The sequence below is a fragment of the Manacus vitellinus genome, unplaced genomic scaffold, assembly GCF_001715985.3.
Source record: "Manacus vitellinus isolate BGI_N305 unplaced genomic scaffold, ASM171598v3 scaffold_1_pilon, whole genome shotgun sequence".
Taxonomy (NCBI): domain Eukaryota; kingdom Metazoa; phylum Chordata; class Aves; order Passeriformes; family Pipridae; genus Manacus; species Manacus vitellinus.
This window is the reverse complement of record NW_021939396.1, coordinates 7,978,407-7,993,817: the sequence shown is the minus strand read 5'-3', so window position 1 is coordinate 7,993,817 and position 15,411 is coordinate 7,978,407. Positions and strand designations below refer to the sequence as shown.

Genomic DNA, 15,411 nt, shown 5'->3' with positions numbered 1-15,411 from the left:
CCTTGATATGTCACTTAGCCTATGTTGTAGGTCCTGGATGTTGCCTAAATCACTCCTTAAAAAATGCCTCTCTAAACTGCCTAATCATAGCTTAGGGTAAAGCCTTCCAAAGAAAAATGAGGTTATTGAAGTTAGAGTTATTAAATTGTTGTTTCAAGGTTTCTCCTACTATTTGATGTAACTATTCCTTATAATAATTTAACACATCATCTCATGGTAGTTATAGATGAAACAAGAGAACAATTGATTTCTTCCTCTCTGTAGCAACTCCTTCTTTATATGAAGGCTGTCACAGCTGTTTCTTCAGCTTCCTTTTCTCTAGAACAACCTCTATCTTACAGAAGTAGTGAAAATGAGCAGGATCCACTGAGACTGAAAACAATATGTTTAAAGATCATCAGCACTTTGTTGGGAGAAGGTTAGTGCATGGGGTTTTTTTGAAGAAGGGTAGTGTCAGTTGCTCAAGATGTTGTTCTAGCATTGGTAGGCAAACTGCCTAAAAGTAAACCCCCCACCAGCTTTCTTTGGCAGGTAAGACTGCTGAGAAACCCAGAGAGAGACCACAGTACACACACAAGTATATCAGATATCTCCAAACACTTATGGAGCAATCTGACCATCTGAAATCAAATGGTTGGTAGAGGAGATCTTTTTGCTGGTGGAAAGAAAGGACACATATTACTGATATTCTTCAGCCTCTCCCACTTGTAATATTGCACAGATCACAGAGATCTAGAAGGTGGAGGCAGAATTGTTTGCCAAAGGAAACACAGAGTGTGCATGTGCCTGACGTTTGCCATAAGCTTGTGCTCTGGGAGTGCCTGATGTCACCAGATGGGAAAAGCGAGGTTGCTGCTTTGAATTTTGGACCCTATAATGGTGATGAGCCCATAGAACAACTCTCATGAAGAAGTGATGTGCCAGGTCAGGTGGACTTGTAATGGACTTGGTTGGGTTTATGGTTGTACTTGACGTAAAGTGTCCTTGCTAATCTAAACGGTTGTATGATTCTATGATACAGGCCTGCAGCTAAATCCCTCCCAGGACCTGAGGCCAGAATGAACTGAAGTGTGTGCATAGGCACGACATATATGTGAAACCAAGTCTCACATCGTGATCACAGGAGCTGTTTCTTGCACATGACCACGTGATCATCTTCAGGCTGGATTTGGAAATGTTTGTTCTGCCCTCCAGATCCTCAGCATCTTCATATCTGCATACTTGAAACAATACATGTACTGCCGTCGCAGAATCACAGAATAAAGGAGTTTGGAAAGGACTTCTGGAGATCATATATTCAAATCTACTTCCTCAAAGTAGGATCACCCAAAGCAAGTTGCTTAGGGTCTTATCCAGTCAGATTTTTCCCAGAGGAAGACTTTACAACATCTCTAGGCAACCTGTTGTAGTGCTCCTTCACCCCTACAGTAAAAAAGGTATTTTTATGTTTAAGTGGAACTTACTGTGTTTCAGTTCATGCCCATTGACACTCATCCTGTCCCTGGGCACTGCTGAGAAGAGTTTGCCTCTGTCTTCTTTACTACCCTCAGCAATGTATTTATATATAATTATCAGATTACAACCCCACACACTCCCCCATACCTTCTCATCTCCAGCCTGAACAGTCCCAGCTCTCTCAGCCTTTCCTTATTTGGCAGCCCTTCATAGGCCTTCTCTGGACTAACTCCAGTATGTCCATGTCTCTCCTGTACTGAGTAGTCCAGCACTGGCCATGGCACTCCAGATGTGTTTCACTAGGACTAAACAGGCAGAAAATATTGTCTTCCTCAGCCCAATGAGAATGTTCTGCCTGAGACTCTTGGCCTTCCCACTGCTGGTTCATGGTCAATTTGGTGTCCACCAGGTCCCCCAGGGCCTCCTCTGCAGAGCTGCTTTCCAGATGGTCATCTGCCAATCTGTACTGGTGCAGGGGGTTATTCCCTTCAAGGTACAGAATGTTGCATTCCCCTTTTGCCGAACAGAGCTGGGGAAGGGTCTGGAGCACAAGTCTTATGAGGAGAGGCTGAGGGGATGGGGGTGTTTAACCTAGAGAAGAAGAAGGCTCAGGGTAGGCCTTATAACTCTCTGCAACTACTTGAAAGGAGGCTGTAGCCAGGTGGGTGTTGGTCTTTTCTCCTATGTAGGAAGTGACAGGACAAGAGGAAATGACCTAAAATTCTGCCAGAGGAGATTTCGATTATATATAAGGAAAGATTTCTTTACTGAAAGGGTGATCAGGCATTGAAAGAGGGAAGTGGTGGAGTCACCATCCCTGGAACTGTTGAAAAGGCATGTGGATGTGGCATTTGGGGTCATGGTTCAGTGGTGAAAACAGTGGTGCTGGGTTAAGAGTTGGACAGATGATCTTAGAAGTCTTTTCCAACCTTAACAACACTATGATTCTACGGTTCCATGGTGTTCCTGTTAGCCCATTTCCCCAGCCCACCAAGGCCCCTCTGAATGGCAGCACAGTTATCCAGGGCACCAGTCACTCCTCCCAGTTTTGTGTTGTATGCACATAAGATTACTGAGTTTGCTGGGAGACAGTGAGTCCCACAAAATATTCTTAAAACCACTACAGTGATTTAAGGAGTCCCTTAGCTTGTGGAGTGTTGAAAATCTCTCTTGCTACCTTGCTGAACTTTTAAGTTCCTAGATGACTTTGAAAAATGGGTGTTAGGCCAGATGACTATCCTGGGAATAATTTCTAATACTACCTATCCTTCCATGTTTTGGAGAGGACAGGTTTCATACAAAGTCTGTGAGAAAATTTACGGGGTTTCTCTGTGTACGTGTTTATGATTTGGATTTTTAATTATTTCCTTATTTGTAGGGTGCTCTAGCATTTTCTCTTTTCTTGTCTGAGACTCCTTGAATTGCCATTATATGATAAAGGACACTAAACTTTGACTAAACACCTTTCAAAGTTCTCTTAAAATCTGCAATGACTGAATCCATATTGCTGTTAGCCAGTATATGACAGTTTGATTTCCAGATTATACTTTAAGTTTTTAATGATAGTAATTAGAAAAAACATCTCTTAATGGTGTGTGTATTTTCCATTTTTTAATTACACCTCTAAACCCTCTTTAGATATACACAAACTTTAGGAACATAGTAAATATTATTTTGACTTGCAAATGTAATTACTGAATCTGAAAGCAAGTTACAAAAAAAGGAATAAAGCATGAAATTTCACAGCATTGCTTTTGCAGAGTGTTTGTATCAATATAATACAAATATATGTAAATCTGTTAATTGGTTTGAAACTTTAGAAATTTAAATATGGGATATTATTTGATTTTGTTACCTACATTTGTTGTTTTCATATTTTAAAAAAATCAACTAGGTCAAGGTTAAATTACAGAAGCTTTGTGTTGCAGAAGAAAATCACAAGTGACCTCAAATAGTCTTCCTTCTTATACGTAATCAGAAGGGTTCTTTAATAAATGCCTTGGATAGACCATTTGTAAACTTAATAAGGAAGGTAGCAGGTTCTGGTAGAAAACTGGCCATCAAAAGTTCTGCTAACTGCTTGAAGAGGAAAGGAACAGCCACCTTAGCAATCTTTGTACTAAGTTTATAAGTCCCAGGTCATCAAACAACTTAAACTTATACCCATCTTTAGGCATATGAGAGTTTTTCTTGATTTTGAAATAATTGGCATAATATTAAGAGATGCATTTTTTTATACTCCCTCTCCAAAGTAACATTACCTCTGAGACTTCTATCCTTAAAGCTTTTGGATTTTATTGTTTTGATCGTTGATGGGATTGGAACTGAATACTTATGCTAGATATTTTGCTATGTGGTAATAGCAAAGAAGAGTGGCTGTCATCAGAAAATGTACATAACTAAGCCTTAAGAATAACTAGACACAAGTAAATTTTTGCAGGAAAAAAAGTGGTAAGTCATTGGAAAAGTGATTTCTAAGCATGAAGAGCTATTAAGATTACAAGAAGATTATTGGACTCCCTATCATCCTGTACTATCACATAGAAAATGAGAACACTTCATGTATACTTCTGTAATTTCTTACAGCCTCTCAGGTGACTAATGGAACACAGCAGACAAAAGCAATTACATTAGCACAAATGAAATACATATAATAAATTCTTCTCTTCCTATTATTGTCAACAAGCTGCTATTACTCTCAGGATTGGGGAGAACATGGAAACTGTCACAGCATCAGTCAGAGTGGCATTTGGTTACATTTTGGAAATGTCAACAAATTTTTACAGTAATGTCCTTGGGCAACATTCATATGACTCAAGATCTGCCTAAGTCTCAAAGAGGAATTTTCACTGGCTACTCTCAAGGACGTTCAGACCTTGGAGGAATCTGCTATAAATCTCTCCAAACATTTTGGGGTATACTCTCACTTAATGCTTCAAGAATTAGTTACTATATAGAATAATAGAATAGCTTAGATTGGAAAACATCTCTAAGATCATCAAGTCCAACCAAGCACAGCCAAGTCCACCACTAAATCAGTCACTAAGTGACACATCTACGTCTTTTAAATCCCTCCACAGATGGTGACTCAACCACTTCACTGGAAAGCCTGTTCCACTGCTTCAGTCCTTTTGATGAAGAAATTTTACCTAATACCCAATCTAAACCTCCCCTGGGGAAACTTAAGGTCATTTCCTCTTGTCCTTTCTCTTGTTACCTGAGAGAAGAGAGTGAACCCCACCTGGCTACAACCTCCTTTCAGGGAGTTGTAGAGAGCAATGTCTCCCCTGAGCCACCTTTTCTCCAGGCTAAACACCCCCAGTTCCCTCAGCTGCTCCTCATGACACTTGTGCTTCAGACCTTTCCTCAGCTCTGTTGCCCTTCTCTGGAGCTGCTCCAGCCCCTCAATGTCTTTCTTGTCATGAGGGGCCCAAAACTAAATGCAGGATTCAAGGTGCAGCCTCACCAGTGCTGAGTACATGGGGACAGTCACTGCCCTCTGGTCTCGCTGGTCACACTATAGCTGATACACCCGGGATATCATTGGCCTTTTTGGCCACCTGGGCACGCACTGGCTCATGTTTAGGTGGCTGTCAACCAGCATCCACAAGTCCTTTTCCACATATGTGGCATCTACTTTAACATCTTCTCAGCACAGATAGAGTCACTGACGATCAGACTGAAGCAGAATAGAATAGAATAGAATAGAATAGAATAGAATAGAATAGAATAGAATAGAATAGAATAGAATAGAATAGAATAGAATAGAATAATTTGACTTGAATGGGACCTACAACAGCCATCTTGTCCAACTGCCAAACCACTTCAGGGGCCATCAAAAGTTAAAGCCTGTTATTAAGGACATTGTTCAAATGCCTCTTAAACACCGACAGTCTTGGAGTGCTGACCAGTTCTCTAGGAAGCCTGCTCTAGTGTTTGAACACCCTTTTCAGTAAAGAAATGCTTCCTAATGTCCATTTTGAGCGTCCCCCAATGCAGCTTTGAACCACTCCAACAAGTGCTATCACTGGATACGAGGGAGAAGAGCTCAGCATCTCCCTTTCCTCTTCCCCTCCTCAGAAAGCTGTAGAGAGCAGTGAGGTTACCCCTCAGCCTCCTCTTCTCCAAACTAGACAAAACCAGAGTCCTTAACTGCTCCTTGTAGGACATACCTGCCAAGTCTAAAAAGAATTATGTCAAACTGGGCCTTTTAAGAAAGAATTAAGTTATGTGCACGCATTTCCACTGCATTTAATGTATTCATTTTTAACAAAAATCTATATGGCTGACAGAAGCCAATGCCCTATTCCTCTTTTGATGCATCATAGAAGATGTCTGACATATTTTACAAGAAAAATCTCAAAGCAATATTAGCCACATATTGCAGCAATTGAAAAAGGCAAATTTTCTAATTAAATGAAGCTCAGAAAGGTAAAATGATACGTGTGGGTCAGCACAAACCAATGATAAATTTAGTGATGGAATGGACATGGTACTGATTCCCAATCCCTAACTGAAATCTGTGGTGAGTATCATTCCCTCCACTAAGTGAACATGCATATCTGCACATTAAATTAGACTCATACTGAGCACATGTGGGATGATTTCTGTGTCAATTATAACTCTATCTAGTATGCTTATGAAGATTATTAATACTAATAAGTGTTAGAGTAACTTTCACGTACGACAGAGTCATAAGCTAAAAGAATGTGAATATCTAGATCTTGTACAGTTATTTGAATAACTGCCTTGAGATGTAAGTAATTTCTTTACCTTGTTCCAGAATTATAAACCACCTGGTATACAGTGTAATATAATTTAGATCTTCTGTGCTTATTCATTTTTTCCTTGCTGCTATTACTATTTCTTCTTTGCATTTTGTTGATAGTTATGGATTGATGGATGAGTCTTCTACTGTACTAAACCCAAAACAAGGAGCACAGAATATTTAGCTGCATTCCTGAGTAGCTCTGAGGTAAATGAAGCAGGTGAGTTTGAACAAAGGAGAAATAATAAAGTGCCTGGAGATCGGATCCTTCCAAAGAAATAAACTGATTTTCCTAATTAAGATGCTGACACTGTTGAATGCTTCCATCGATTTCAGTAAAGGATTTCTGCATTTTATTTTTAAGGGAATGTACTGTTAAGACAAAGGAAGTTAAAGATACAGGAAAATACAAAACTGTAAAGTGGTGATGAAATCAAAATTGAAAAATAAAATTGATGTAAAAGAATTAAATAAAATCACTCAAATAGTATTTCATTTATACATTCTGTTTTCTAGACTAAAAATAAATACATCATATAAAATCATAACACCAACAGTAGCCTGTTTGGGAAAAGTACAATTATTTGTTGGGGTCGTTACACTGATATGCTTCAGCTGCTTCTCAGGCTGCAGCAACGGTTAATTAATGAACTCAGCAGCCTTCCTCTCTCCTCTAGGGCTAACTGTGTGAAGCCTTGCAGCAGAAGCTGGCAAATGAAATAGCAGCACTTCTTAAAATAGTTGCTAATAAATACAACTCGCACGATGAGATATTACTCTATCAGCCAATGGCTGCCTGGCTTTTGCAGTTCGCCTGCGCACAATTCCTGATGGTTTTTGTTCTAGATTAGGCAGCACCACACTGGTATCTCTGTCAGCAGATCTGGGTGTTTAGAGAGATAAACATGACAGAGCTCATTCCAAAAGACTCCTGGAGGAGCTGAATGTCCACTTTTGTGTTCTCTTTCAGAAGAAATGTGGATTCAGAACAATACTTTCCCTAAAGAGAGTCCCGAGAAGTCGTCTTCTCGGTTCACCTAAAAATCCTCAAATCTATGGGATTCTCTATATTACACTCTCTGGGTTTTGAACCAGGTCCCTAAATCAAGCTGTTGGGAGTCTGTGAGTAAGGCAGGCCTTAATAATACCCCTTAGTAAAATCTTTAGTTCCAAGAAGTGCCAAGTACTCAGGACTTTTTATGCTTGATCTCTTTTGACCAGACAGGTCTCTTTTATCCCTGGTTTGAATGAGTAAGGCTGTAACAAAATGCTCAAGATTCACTGCAGCACTAAACCAGTGATTTGCATTCACCTCCTTCCTTGGGCCAGATTGAAACTCTCCAGTCCTTTCTGCACTGGAGATAGGTACAAGCTGCACTGCACCAAGAACAAAGCAAGTGAAACAGTTTGTCTCGGAAGAAAGGACAAGATGAACAAAAATAGGCTCAGAAGCCATGAAGCAAGGTCCTTGTGTACCTCATGTCCAGACACATGACTACTAGAATGTAAACCAGAAGCCTATGTTGAATGCCACTATGCTCTTACAGATCCTTATACAATATGCAAAAATACTCTAATGTCTCAGATTGAATATAAAATAAACAGTGTGATGAATGAGAGACAAGTATAATGGAACTATGAAAGACAGGGACTATGTCTTAAACCTCATTTTTCCCTACGATTTAGAGAATCATAGTGATGTTTTCCCATAAATATTTGGGTTCAAGAGTCATCATGTCAGAGTGGGGACCAGACTGTACAGTATGATGGTTCGGACATGTGCTCGAGGGAATGATTGAGTAACATTATAAAATGTTCAGCAAGGACACCTCCAGACATGAATTCCATAATCACTTGGTTACAGAGTCAGGATTATTATATTTTTTCTTTCCCATGCTGAATCTTAACCTTTTATATTCCCAGAAGAACAGTTTTGCTAGAAATCGGGGAAGGTTTGCTTTGGAAACTTTCTGGGGAGGTAAAAGAGGCAAATTTCAATTGGAAAAAAAGGATTTAAACCTTGGTCTGCCACATCTCAGGAACATCTGCACCACCACATTTGCTACGCAGAGGAAGAGCACAATAACCATCTCTACTGACTGACGCTGGGCTGTGTGCGTAGTACAACTGCAAAATGTGTTCCAAGTAAAACAGCGTTTGGATTCTGGGTAGGCTGCCTGGTAACTTTAACATGGAGTCATTGAGACACTTCACGAGATGTACAGAAACAGAAGCACAGCTAAGTGCAAGAAGATTACATTTAGAGAAATGTGACCATATATTCATAGACTTGTAGAATACCAGGTTGGAAGGGACCTCAAGCATCAGCTGGCCCAGACTTTCTCGACAAAAGCAGTCTAAACAAGATGGCCCACCACCCTGTCCAGATGAATCTTAAAAGTGTCCAATCTGGGTGAATCCAGCACTTCCCTGGGGAGATTATTCTCATTGCAAAAATCTTTCATGTAGTGCCCAATCAGAATCTCCCCAGCATTTACTTGTACTCATTACCCCTTGTTGTTTTCATGTAACTCCTAAAAAGACATTCTGATCTTCTTTGTTGCCATCCTTTAAGCACTGGAGCATGGTGAGAATGTCTATCCTAAGCCTTCTTTTCTCATGGCTGAACAAGCCCAGTTCTCTCAGCCTTTCCCCATGTCAGGCTTCACCCTCCTTTGGTCATCTTTGTGGCCCCTCTTCAGACTCTCTCCAACCAGTTTACATCTTTATTGGGGACCAAACCTGAACACAGTATTCCAGATGTGGCCTGGAAAGAGCTTAGTAGACTGGGATAATGACTTCTTGGTCTCTGCTGGGAATGTCCTGGTCAGTGTAGCCCAGCATCCTGTTGGCTTTCTCTGCCCCAGCTGCACACTGCTCACTCATACAGAGCTGCTTGTCTAGCAGGACCTCTGGGTCCCTTTCCACAGATTTGCTCCCCAGCCAGGCAGTTCCCAGCCTGTGCAGCAATCCTGGATTATGTTTTCCCAGATGAAAGATTTTACACTTGTCCTTGTTGAAACTCATAAGGATCTTGTTAGCCCACTCTTCCAGCCAACACAGGTCTTCCCACAGAGTGGTTTTCCCTTCCAAAGTGTTGACTTCCCTCCTCAGTTGGTGACCATGGACAAACTTTGATCCCATATTCCAGATCACTTGTGAAGATATTAAGCACCATTGGGCTCAATATCAATCCCTTGGGGGCCCCACTTCTGATAGGTTGTCACTTGGAAAAGGAGCCATTTGCCACTGCCTGCTGGGTTTCACTTTCAGCCTGTTCCCCACCCAGTGCAGTGAGCACTTGTCTGGACCAGAACACATCATGTTGATATGTTAACCAGGGGCCTCCAGGGATGGAGTGCCAGGCAGGAGCTGAGTAAGGATTTCCAGGTTTGGAGTTTCCATCACCCCAAAAATTGATTTAAAAACATTATTCCTTTCTGTTTACTAAATTTCACCTTTTACATGAAACACTCTAGTTTATCTCATGCATAGTCAGATATTCCAGAAATAAGGAAAATGTAAGGAGGAATCCTTCTACCTGCCACCTTCTCTGCCCTCTGGAAAGAGATGACTCCCTTGAATAGTTCTAATTTTTCCTTCTTCTCTTTCCTGTTCCAATGACATCACTGAAAGTGTTGAGAAGTGCAGTAAGAGGCTGCACTGGAGATGTTTATCTCCTTCAGTCTTCTGTACAGACTCATAAGGATCATTCAAATAAGATCTGCTGTTAATTGTCAGTTCTAAGTATGCTGCTCTGGTGTGTGATTATTTTGCATTAGATGTTGCTGTTTTGGAGTGTATGCCTCTTTCTAGGCCATGAGAAACAACAAACAAGCAATAAACAAAACCTTAAAAGCAACCCAGAAGTGTTCTGACAGCAGAAAAAAATGTCACATCAAATCTAGCAAAGTGACTTGCACTGAGAAGAACCACACTAACTGTTGTAGGCTGAAACCAGCTGATAAAAGCAGGTTTCATTCATGGTTTTACCTGAGTTGCTCCATTTTGGATGCAATTAAACATCAAATTGTAAATATACTTAGTCCATTTGTCCTACTTAGCACAACAATGATGCAGTGGCTTCAGAGAAAAGTGTATTCAATTCTAATGTAATTATGCTGTGACCTACTGATACTGGTCAGGTGATATTACAGGATATAAAAGGAGTTCATAATCTAGTCTAAAATCATACAGTCAGGTTGGCCACGACAGACTATGGCAGAAAAATTAATAACAAATAATGCTACAAAAGTAACCATGAGAATAAAGGTGGAATGTTTTGATTCTAATTTTCAATGAGTAGCTAACTTTGAAATGTCCTTATATTTCACAGATTTAATAGATTTTCCACAAGCATTTGACAGAAATTTTGAAGAGATGAGTGTGTTTTGTATATACACATATACTGATATCTATGATCAGAATTTGAAAACATGTAGCTGGAATATGAATGCAAAAGCTGTCAGTTGCCATTGTAATATTATACAGATTTATCTCTGTAGGGCTCCTTGTGACTTCATGAATTCTGTCTTTCCTCTATTAATAACACTGAGAGAGGGGTTGGGGAAAAATAAGCAAGAAAAAATCTCCATATTAATTCACAGAACTGCCTAGGCTTGGAAAGACAGATGGAAACAGAGAGAAAAGAATGAGTTTATCCAGTCATAACACTACCCACTTCAAGGTTATTTCTAAACGTGTTTTTAAATTTTTATTTAATATGTGTAATTTAGGACTTAGTCCTTCAAGATATCCCTTATGCAGATGATTTACTCACAGGAGTAGGCTTGCTGACTCTGGTGGAATTTTCTCATGTGAGCGAAGATTGTAAAGGCAGAGGATTAAAATCCAGAGTGTGTATGTAGCTTACATAATTTCAAGTCTGTCAAAATTCATATCTATATTATCATCTGCCCAAGTTACATAACAGGAAGGAGCTCTGAGTTGTTTGTTCTTCCCCATATGCCTGAAACACATGTATAGTCTTAGAAATTTTGGATTGTATAAATTATTACCAAGGAAAAAGTAAGAATGAATGAAATACAAATAAAACTTTCATTTTGGGTCATATCAGAGGCAAGCACCACCCCCCGGATGGTGTCTGACAAGGCACACATAACAAGCACTGCACTTGTTTACCAGTAAGATCTTGCATTATCATTTGCTTCCTGACACAATCTTTAGCCAAGTCAGCACCAGTGCTGCCTTTACCTAAGTCATGATATCAGTTCCTTTTTCATGTTTCCACACACACACACCTGAGCAACAGCACATTCCTCAGCATTTCAGGCTGGGATCAGCTGGGTTTAAGGGTGGTTGTATCTCCCCAGGAGCACTCAGCACTTGGCAGGATTGAAACTAGTGAGTCTACATTTGTTTTGGTTACTTTAACAAAATCTTATTTCAAGGCAGTCTTTCTCCTTCATCTTTATGTAGAATGTTGGTTCAAATTTATTTTGAGATGCAAGGAAAGAAAAATCAGGTGATGTCTTAAATTTTACTGCAAGAAAAAAAAAAGGTGAGCAGTGAGCATTATTTTTATTCATGATAATGAATGCTTTGTTAACTACAAGAAACAGCAAAATCAGGCACTAGTACTGCATGCTTCTGTTCAGCATTACTAATGGTTTGAACTCCTGGTGAACATACTTATCAATGAAAACTAATATTAATTAAGAGGTTAAGGGAAAACAGGTCAAAGCAATTGATTTTCCTCCTGTGTAAACTGTTGCAACTTTAAGATCTTAGACTTATAGTTGACTTATAACTATGTGACTGAGAAGAGAATCAGAACCATTTTGCCCATGAATACTACTGGGTACAATACTAAACTGACTCCAGGGTAGACAATTCTTTCTGTCCAGAATTGAATTCAGTATTTTCCCTGTATGAAATCTTTATCTTAGAAAAATCAGTGGAAAACTCATTATATGTACCATGATCATAGTTTTACTTACTGTTTTTTCTTTCATTGCATACTTAAATTTCTGGTTTTGGTCCAGTGTAAGCATCTGCCTGCATCCTGAGGCACAGCAAGATGCTCACATATATTGCTACTGATCAAATAGTTCATTTAGCCTTGTAAGGCTTCTTTGAAGGACAGATGCAGGATTTTACCTGGGAAAATAAGCCCTGTTAGAAAAGAGAGTGTTTTGCCTGCAGGGTGAAGAAATCTGCATTGGCCAAAAAATTTCCTACATAAACTTGATGACACAGCCATTTAAATTTTCTCTGTTCTCTTGAGAAGTAACAGTTATATGCCCTTCATCAGCCGTAAAAGTATTCATTTACTAACACCTGAAAGGGCTAGGCAATTCTCTGCAAAAAGTAAAAAAAAATGGTGCAACACCAAAAAGTGACAAAGTAAGGCTGCGCCTCCCCCCGGGCACCAGCTGCGGCTTCCCGGAGCCCCCGGGATGAGCCCTGGACCACCCCGCGAAGAGGATGGGGAGTCGCGGGAGACGGGTTGGGGGTCGCGGACAGGGTCCGTCCCTCCGGGGCCGCTGGAGGGAGCCCCCGGGCCGCGGCGCGGCGGCTTCAGCACCGCGCGGGGGGACAGCGCCCGTGGAGCCGCGCTCCGCAACCCGCGCATCCCACCGCGCTCCGCAACCCGCGCATCCCACCGCGCTCCCCGCGGCATCCGGCTCTGAGAGCCGGCCCCGGCGCGGGGGAGGATCCGGCCTCTCCCGTAGGGACTGGAGGCAAAACGGCCGAAGCAGAGCAAAATCGGGCGACGTTAAGCGGTCCCTGGGCAGGCGAGAGCCAGTGTAAATAAGCACTGACGTGTGACAAGCTGCACGGATCCTGTTAAGGGATTTATATATGTAGTTCATGAAGGCAATCATCTGGCTGACAATCTCTCGTTGTGCACCGCTCAAAGACAGTTCATTCACACAACTGTCTGCAAAATGAAGATATTAGTATCCCTCCTGGGAAATGTCTGTGGCAAATGCATGTGTGCGTGCGCGTGTGCATGGACCGGCTAAACAGCTGTGATACTGGTGGGTAATGAGATAGCAGCGCATTACTCATTGCTCCAAGAGAGGACATGGAAGTAAATTAAGAAATCAGCATAACTCACACAGCTATTGACCCATCAGTAATAGCACCAGCAGTGCATGGGAGTAGGACACGGTGCGCGGCTGCAGTTCATTCATCGGCATGTTACCAAGAGCTGGGAACAACTCTGCACAGCCTAATTGTCTTACATCCACAGAGTTTGGCCAGGCACAGCACACCAGGGCAGCTTCTCCTGAAACAGGATGAGCCCAATCACTGGGAAGTGAGTCAGGCAGCCCACAGCTAACAAGCGCATGGAGTAAGGGAATGGGCAGGGTGTGTAGGGGTTTTGGGATTGCCAAGGTCTAAGGAATGTAGATGTGTCCTAAGAACCACAATCATCAAAACTTCCCGGTGCAAGATCAGTCACTTCCCAGCTGCACATCCCAGCACTCATGTAAACAATATACCACCAACAACACATTCCTCTGTACTCTCCCTCCTTTGGGGATTATCTGCCAGTACCTCCACCCCCTTCTCTCCAGAGCCAAATGGAGATGATAATCTGCTGTGAAATATTGGTAGCACAGAGCTGTGACAGTCTGGGAAGGGAGGGGGAAAGGGAGCAGCTAGAATCTCCAGGATTAAGTTGTCCTAGTTAGCCAGTGTTTTCTTGCCTTGCAGGGATATTGGGAATTTGGTGCATTCTCACTTTCTGTGGAAGAAGCCATCTGAGTGTTAAGTCAGGTTAGACCTGGTTTTAACCCTGCAGACCCTGTCTTGCCCAGTGCCTCTCAGCGGTTTGCACCACACACCACTCCACCATGTAACCAGTACTCTGTCCTAGATCTCACTTGTAAGGATGCAGCACAACAACATTTGCCCCATGACTACCAGCAGAAAAGGTTTCTCAGTGTCCTCCAAAGACAGCCTAGGATCTCACATCAAATATCCCCAGGGGAGCTTTGCCCTGGTTTCACTGAGGTTTCACTGATTTCTCCTTGCAAAGGAGCTTTGCTCCTGTTTTCTCATAACTCAGATCAAGCTGCCCTTCACATATAAGTATACCAATTCCCCCAGCTGATTCAGAGTTAAAAAGCACGAGCAAGAAAAATGGGCACAGTGTGAAAGTTTGGCTAAGACAGAGTCATCTCAAGCCCCAAACCACTGCTGGAAGTCAGGGAGGGGAATGATAAATGACCCATCCTCCCCACTTGCTCAAGGAGCTTCTGCCTTCAAAAGTTATTTCAAGGGACAGCAGTGTAGTGAATGTACAAGGAGAGGGGACAGAGTGGTTAGGAATTGTCCCTACTCCCAGCTTGAGGTAAAACACTGCGATGAGAAAAGGGTGGCAGAGGATAGGGAGACAGAAAGCTTTCATTTTGCCTATGATCTCCCCCCTGGGTAATGAACTTCTGAGCACCTGATTGTAAGGGAGAGGATCTTTTGGGACACTTACACCTCTTCTTACTCAGGGTGATGGAGAAAGAGGACAGTTCCCACCCTCTCCTCACCACAGTACCTGGTTGAGGGAAGTCACGGCGAATCTGGGGATTACCAGCTGCATGACGAGCTGCAGGACAGAGGTGACCAGCCCAGCCAGGATGGCCCAGGTGAGTGGTAGCGGGAGCATACTGTAGGTCGCAAAAAGCGTGAAAAGCACATAGCCAATGCCGTCCCCAAGGAGGCCACAGCCCAGGCCTGCCGCCAGGATCTGTGTGGCCATGGCCACCCAGGTGACAACACCACTGTACTGCAGGTAGGTGTACGAGGTCGTGTCCTTCCTGACCACCACTAAGGCACAGATCACCACCTCGATGCCAGTGAAGAAGCCCAAGAGAATGCCCTTAATAGGGTCCATGGGAGCAGAGGCCAGCGTCAAGTGGAGGAACAGTAGGGTCAGCTTGGTCAGCACGTCCAGGATGTTCATGACCACCTCAGATTTGCGCCGCTGGCCCAAGAAGTAGCGCTGGTAAAGGCGCTCCAAGTCCCGGGACTTGAAGGAGTTGCGGAGAGTGGGGAAGATCACCCCGCGATATGTATAGCCCCAGTTGAGGAAGAAGTCGGAGTTGCTGGGGGCACAGTCCAGGGGCAGAAAGCCCAGGTCCCCACTACTGCTCGTGCGCTCCGGGAAGACTTTGGTGCCTCCGTTGTTGTGGCGGTCGCTGCCCAAACTCCGTCCGGCC

General features: G+C 42.4%; 1 protein-coding gene across 1 annotated transcript in view; it reads right to left on the bottom strand.

Moving 5' to 3' along the window:
- ADCY8 (adenylate cyclase 8) overlaps positions 1 to 15,280 on the bottom strand; it is a 126,917-nt gene extending 111,637 nt beyond the window's left edge. The window contains exon 1 of the mRNA XM_029959425.1: positions 14,748 to 15,280. Coding sequence (XP_029815285.1) covers positions 14,748 to 15,155 — 408 coding nt within the window. The 5' untranslated portion in view covers positions 15,156 to 15,280. The remainder of the gene's footprint in view (positions 1 to 14,747) is intronic.
- Between the last annotated feature and the right edge of the window lie 131 nt (positions 15,281 to 15,411).